General features: G+C 43.1%; 1 protein-coding gene across 1 annotated transcript in view; it reads left to right on the forward strand.

Moving 5' to 3' along the window:
• Positions 1-7546, forward strand: part of spns2 (SPNS lysolipid transporter 2, sphingosine-1-phosphate) — a 91757-nt gene continuing 84211 nt past the window's right edge. Inside the window, exon 1 of the mRNA XM_080780725.1 lies at positions 1-530. Within this exon, the coding sequence (XP_080636851.1) occupies positions 299-530 (232 nt within the window). The 5' untranslated portion in view covers positions 1-298. The remainder of the gene's footprint in view (positions 531-7546) is intronic.

Consider the following 7546-nt stretch of genomic DNA (forward strand, 5'->3'; position numbering starts at 1 on the left):
CAGGACTCCAGGGGGCGGGGTTCTTGACAGCCACTCAGCCAGGTCACACCCCCTGCACTAGCACTTCCATGGCTCTTAGAAAAAACTAAGGAGCGCAAACCCGCAAAGCCAGTCACAGTCTCATCATATCATCCAGGCCAGAGCGAGCGGCGGGCGCATAGACACTTATGACAACATTATACACGCGATTAATTATTTTTAAAACCATTCATCACCGCTGGGCATTTTCTTCCGATTTCCCAGTTTTCTTCCACGGTGTGTCTCATTCTCGTTTGAGCTGGATCTTTCGTGCCAGAAGATGTGTGTGGAGAGCGATGGATGCGAGATTGAGGACTGCAGCAGTTCCGATGTGGTCCAGACACTGTCGGGCAGCATGAGTCCCGCACTGAAATCCAACCCGGACCTTCACCCATGCAAGCCCGGCCAGAAATTCCGTGACGCGCTGCTCAGATGCCGTACTCCCACTGCTGCAGCCGGGATCCTCAGCTTTGGGAATGTGCTCAATTACATGGATAGATACACTGTAGCCGGTAAGACACCACTCGTTTCCTTTATCTAGAGGCAATCGTTTGATGGCTCTTTAGTCTTTATTTCTAGGGCCACTTCAGGGAACATAATCTGGATTTACAGGTGCGGTTTAAAGATATTTTGAAGTGAACTCATATATGTCATATCCCATTCCCAAGCCGACATCCTGATATTTTAGATCCTGTCAGTCACCACCACACCATGCGCACCTCAACTGTGAGACAAATCAAACAATGGGTTTTGCCCACGCGCATGGACTTGAGCAGTGGCATGATCGTTTTATCTTTTCTTCCCTTGACATGATACCAGGCTATTGTTTGGAACAATAGCCTACAGTGATTAGATCAATATACGACTTCCTTAGTAGCTATAGCCTATCATAGGAAAATAATGAGCAGTCACCTATAGGCTGATTGTAAATCAATCAGGCTACTCTATGGAGGTGTCACTGAACCTGACCGCTTTGTGTAGCATGACTCTATGTATGTGATGATATTGTCTTCAGTTCGAATGTCATATTCTGATCGTTCCAATTGCTTCAAATATATTTTGACATTTTGAATGAGAGTATTGGCTTGATATCCGATGCTGTTCTGTTGCGATGCAGATTTGAATGCAATATCTGCAATTCAGTTATGCAGGTGTCTGTGCCACTGCCATTATAGTGAAATGTGTTGTAGCGAACGAGTGGTTACAGTAATTTTTGTTTCCTCACGAGCGAAAATAGCCTACACTATATGTTCATGTTAATTTACCACAATTTCAAGGCAATCCAATCCATATTTTAACAAAAGATTTGTTAGGGTTATAGCTAACCTACTTAATTTGAAGAAGGCCCATGTATAGCCTAACTTGCAATGTTAATATAGGCTACATACATAGCCTATAGTAATTCTATGCAATAATGAAATTATAATTCAATATAAGTCAATTAATGTATTTGAGTATAGGGCTATAGTCCCACATGTCTTCTAGCTTTGCATGTTATTTATTCATTTTCTATCCAATAGTAGATTGGTAGTAGCCAAATGTATGCATCATTCCTTATACAGGGATTATGTAAACCTTTATAAAACAGTTGTTTACTCAAAATCTGATTATCACCATTCAAATTAGCCCCTATTAGACTACCTTTTGGCATTGCTACAGTATATTGTGGTAAGATTAGCGCCATCATGATCCAGACTTTGGACTGGCAAGAAATGGGTTAAACATACTGCTGCAGCATCCAGATCAGAGAGGAGTGTGTCGAGAGCATGCTGTGTAAGGAAAGGGATGCTGAAGTGTATGGTGACATTCTATCATCTCCTACAGCTGGCTTTGTACACTTTGCTTATAAACCTAAAATGACATGTAAACTTGGACCATAATCTGGCATCTCAATAAATTGATTGATTCTTGTCTTGTCACACCATTGCAAGTGAAAGAATGCATGAGCATGGCTTAATTGATGCCTCCCAGGCTTTGGGTCCTGTTTGTCATCCTAGAGTTCAGCAGCTACACAGCTTCAGGCATTTGACTCTTGGGATGACTGAGGTTTTCAGCTGCTGAAACAAAATCCATTCTGAGTATGTGTTGGTACAGTAGCATAACTTATCTCACCATCTTCAAGTGCCACTTAGTCACACATCAAATATCTTGAAATGCCACATTCTTACATCATGGATCCAACAGACGAACCAACCAGACTGGCTCACATTCCCAACACCTTCCTTCCTTCCTTCCTATCCCTTCAACAGAGAAAACCCCTCATTAGTGGGTGGAAAACCTTCTCTATTTGGCTCTGAGGCTCATTCCCCTAATAACGCGTAGTAGTGTCTGCTGTTATTGAGCAGATTAATTGTGTGTGTGTGTGTGCGTGTGCGTGTGCGTGTGCGTGTGCGTGTGCGTGTGTGTGTGTGTGTGTGTGTGTTACAAAGGAGTGTGATAGAGCGGAGGAGTAGAGTGAGGGGAGGAAGAAGGGTTTGATTGATGGGGCAGATTGCAGCAGTCTTGGGTTAAACCCTCATAGGGAAAGTGCATGCATGTGATGGGGGTTACCTCCACGGCACCTGCATGCTCAATTTATGCATTATGTATGGACACCATGTGCAGCTGACCGTCACGCAGAATGACAGGCAAAAAAACAACAGACACACATAGTAAAACAACACAACTAATATATTATCTCTCTCTCTCTCTCTCTCTCTCTCTCTCTCTCTCCTTGCCTTCGGCATGTACTATATTCGGATAAGTCATTTAGTGCTGGTGCAGCACATCTGTGTTCATAGTGGGAAGTGTTTTTGTGGGGGCGGGTGAGGGTGGAGAGGGGTGGGGGGTGTTATAATGAATGGGTCACTGCCGGGCTTCGTATAGTACCTCTTCCACGACCACCATAGCCTCTGTTGTATCCACGTGGTCTCTCCCTGACCTGTCTCTGTAAGAACAAGCATGATGGATTTGTACAGAACACAAAGGGGCGGATGAAGCATGTGTGATAGGGCCAATTTGTCACTTTTGTGGTCCCTCCCTTCCTCTTCATCCACTCTGCTTTGTTTTTTCTCTTACAACCATCTCAAATGGCAGGTACTCAAAGCACATCTCAACTGATAGATCCTAATTGTGAGCATGAGCACATGGGGGGAATGCACACACACACACACACACACACACAAAAGAAGAGGTGAGAGGGAGTTGGGAGGGGCTGATTGCTGCAGTGGCAGGCAGGAAAGTGGACACAGAACAGAATGCACGTTCCGTTGAGCCATAGCGTTACCGTGGCGCTCCATCAAAAGGTCCTTGTACCAGCAGCTATTATTGTAGTGTGTGGATCACTAAAGCATTGTTGTCGCACAGACAGAGGGCCATGCCGTTCCACACACCAGGGCTATTCTGTTCTGCAACAATGATGGGAAAATTGCACACAGTGTGCGCATGCGCTCACTCTCTCTCACGCACGCACGCACGCACGCACGCACGCACGCACGCACGCACACACACACACACACACACACACACACACACACACACACACACACACACACACACACACACACACACACACACACACACACACACACACACACACACACACACACACACACACACACACACACACACACACACACACACACACACACACACACACACACACACACACACACACACACACACACACACACACACACACACAGATAAAAAGAAGCAGATTGCATTTTATAAACCACTGCTTGCCTTATCCAAGATGATGGTTAGAACCACAAAAGTCTCAGTGCCTTTTGTTGAAGGTTGTTTGTGTCTGGATTTGATAGATTTACAGCCAATATACTTTATACAAGACTTAAATATCTGAGTGGTGTGGCCACTATTTGAAAAGTTCAAACAAAGGAATAAAATTAGATTATTTACAGCTTGCTTACCATATTGTAGCGTTAGCATGAGCAAAACTGAAGTCATTATTCATTCATTTAAAATCATAAAAAAGAACTATAGTTGGCTCTAATGGCCGCAAATTATAATACATGTATCAAACTTTTCCATATGTTACATATTCATGGCCAAAAATGAGCTTTCTGTTTTCTGTTAAGTTTATGTGGCTTCTGTTGCCGAGAGCAGTGGTCCACAAACAGTCATAAGTTCTGCAACCACCACTTTCCACACTGTGGACTTGGTAAACAGACGTGGTGGGCTGTCTTTTTTTAGTCACACATGCAGCGGCCTAACCCAGGTATGGACAAGCACAAAGGACACTACTGTTGCGTTTTTGGTACTGTAGGTGCTGAAAAAAATGGTTCCAAATGACAGAGGTTAATGTTAAACATGGTGGAGGGAGATTTTAGACTCCACTGTTTATGCAGTGGGTGGGCTTCATGAAGCCTATATTTGTTTTACGACCATCTATGAAACTGTAAAGGGAGAAAGGAGGAGGGTCTGGACTCTGGAAGGAATGATGCTGCATGTCCTTCATGTGTACCTGAATCATCACAGATGATGTTCTGCCAGCTCTGTGCTCTCTTTTGTATGCCATTTAAATGGATATATGTAGGGGGAGAGAGAATTGGTGAGAACCACACTGTAAAATCCTGAGCATCAATTGAACTCTGAGAGCAAATATGGACCTGCGAGCTGCTCCTTTAGAGCCTGGATGATTGGAGTGGAAGTGTGAGCGATCTGATGAGTTACGATTCTCAGCCCGGGTCACTGTCTGGCTTTTATGTCCACAGATGCATTCGTTTAAACCTGCAGTCACTTACTGTGACGAAGACAATAAGATTTAAAGGGATTGGGGCAAAGAGACACCAGCTTTAATTTAATTTGCTGTGGCTTGGAAACCGACTATAAAATGCTCTACCAATTGTCCCACTGCAGACAGTCCAAGCCTCCCAACAGCTTATGATAAGGACGGGATTAAGTGTTTCAAGGGAATATGAGGGTACGCTGGACAGACAGTTATGTGTGTGTGTGTGTGTGTGTGTGTGTGTGTGTGTTAGGGTCCACACTGATCTGTATCGACCCCAGTCAGTCACCCCACCTTGTGGACCCCCATCCCCCGGACACCCCCCATCCTGTAAGGGGTACATTGGCGGGGTACTTACTCCAGCCTAATCTTTCTTGCTGGGCAATCTAAAGCTTCCAAGGACTTCATGTCTCAGTCAAGCTGTTAATTATGGACCTGTGGCGTGCTGGTGACTAATCCAGACATTTACAGGAACACCCCTAAAATATGCCATGTCCCCTCTGGACAAGTGGAGTTCCCTCATGTGTGAGCACAGGCTGTTTTGCACAGACCCAGATGACGTGCGTGCCGTAATAATCCTCTTAAAAGGCAGAACTCTTTATGGTGCTGGAAGAAAGATGTATCTATTGTATATTCTGCTGATCCATCCAGTCTGACTGGCTGTGTTTGATTTTTACCTCCATTTCCTTGCGGCTATAATCATTATTATTTCCTGGGGCTTTGCACAACACTGTTTGCTGACTTGTATTGAATTTAAGATAAGATAATAGCACAATTCTTAACCTCAGCTTTTGTTTTACATTTCAACATATAGAGCAACAGATAAGGGATAACTTTAGACATTTATATATTAGTAGTTAATATCTACACAACTATATGAGATGCTTTAAAAGTTCTCCTTAACTGCTGAAAAAGCAGTTTTCCTGGTATAAAGAATCACGACAGCGTGAGTGTAGTTGGTACAAGGCCTATAAATCCAGTAATCCACAAAACCAGTTATACTTGCAATGCTCTGGAATCCTTTCTACTGCTAAAAATGTATATTGTATTATTGATGATTAACTATGCTTGCATTTCGGAGCTTGGGTGGAATTCTTTCAGTCCTGACATAAGAAAATGTAATCTGTGATAAATGTATATAATATAGTCATTGTATATGAATGCAAGATTATAACATGCATTGTGAGCAATTCTTTTTTACCATTTTCTGTTGGTCTTTCAGTACAGACTACACAGCTCATTATTTTTCTTTGGATGGTGGTCACAACACAGTAAAGCCAACCTTCTTATATCCCCAGAGAGTTTAGGAAGGGGGAGGATGGAAAATGGTAGGGAGGTGACTGTCAGGAACATTAAGGGGTATGGTTCAAATCCTATACATACAGATACGAAAGTAAATAATGAAGTCAGAGCATGACAACTGGTTGTTGAAACCGTTGTCTGTGAAGCTTGACATTTTTGGCTGTGGGTGGAAATGAGCTGGTGCATATTTTCCCCTGAGTAACAGAGAAGCCTAGTGTACATAAGGTGTTAAATGGAAGTAAGGATAATTTGAGCAGGAATTGTCATGCAACTCATTGAGTAACATGTGAGAAAGGCTTCAGTCTCTTAGGGGTTGAGTGGTTATTTGACTGTTGGTTATTTCACACTTCTGTCTGTTCTGAATCTGTATCTTGTTTTATGGTACTCATATTAAAGGTCTCATATTAAATAAGTATTAAAGAAATTCAAAGGGTAGCACCAATTTAGTTTATAGGATTGCATTTTTCTTGCCATGGGTTTTCCATTTGATGTACAACTGGTTCGTATCAGGCAATTATGTTACGCTGTGCAGTGTGCACTTCTATTCGTCTGCATTGTAACTAACTATGTTATTACAGAATATCTCCTGGTATCTCATTTTGAGATGAGATATTGACACCATTTCCAAGTGTATCCAACAAATACATGAGTCCAAATGAGCTTTTCCAAGCATGGCTTTCCACAGATATCACAGTAATCTCTTCGGGCCCATATCCTCATGTGCCGTTTCCATTGCTGTGGGATAACAGTCAGTGTGTTCTTTAGTCTCCAATTTAGCCGACATCTGTAATAGTAACCAGTGGAATTAGACATAGCCTCTTCCTCTTGGCAGCACAGGCCCTTTCATGTGGGCGCCCCAGATTTCGCTAGCAAGGCGACATACTTCCCCTACTACAGCCACTGTTACCCCATGACCCTGATGGCATAAGCATGACCTCATGTCTCCAGTGTTTGCCACTAAAGGCTGGGTTATATCATCGTATGGTTGTGTCGATCACCCAAAAGATCTGATTTTCAAATGAATTCTTTCTGCTGAGCTACTTGGTCATACGATGAAGTATAAATTAGCCGTGTGGGGTGACTCAGTCTCTATATGGCTATAATTTTGTATGTTGCATGTTGCCATCCCTGCGTCAATGTGCGTGACTGTCAGTATTCTTCTGAGGCAGATCTCAGATGTCCAGAGTGAGTATTTCCACATCCAGTACTTGTCTTATCATTTGACTTCCAGTGGGCGTGCAGAGGAAACATGAAAAAGACAACAGCGCTTACTCATGCCCACAGTTGATCTTTGACATGAGAAGCCTGATAATCAGTGACCTCCCCTTTGTCATTAGTGGTCACCTTTGAGCATGTTCAAACAGTCGTGAGTAAAGGAACACAGTGTGGACATAAGGAGAGGGAGGCCGTATTTTCTTTGGTGTTGTCTCCTGTACTTCCACAGTTTGCTTTAGGATTAAAGTCTTGAGATAAATGGAGGTCTGCTACTAGGCGTTTTAA

The sequence above is a fragment of the Protomyctophum bolini genome (genome assembly GCF_963924005.1).
Source record: "Protomyctophum bolini genome assembly, chromosome: 13".
NCBI lineage: Eukaryota > Metazoa > Chordata > Actinopteri > Myctophiformes > Myctophidae > Protomyctophum > Protomyctophum bolini.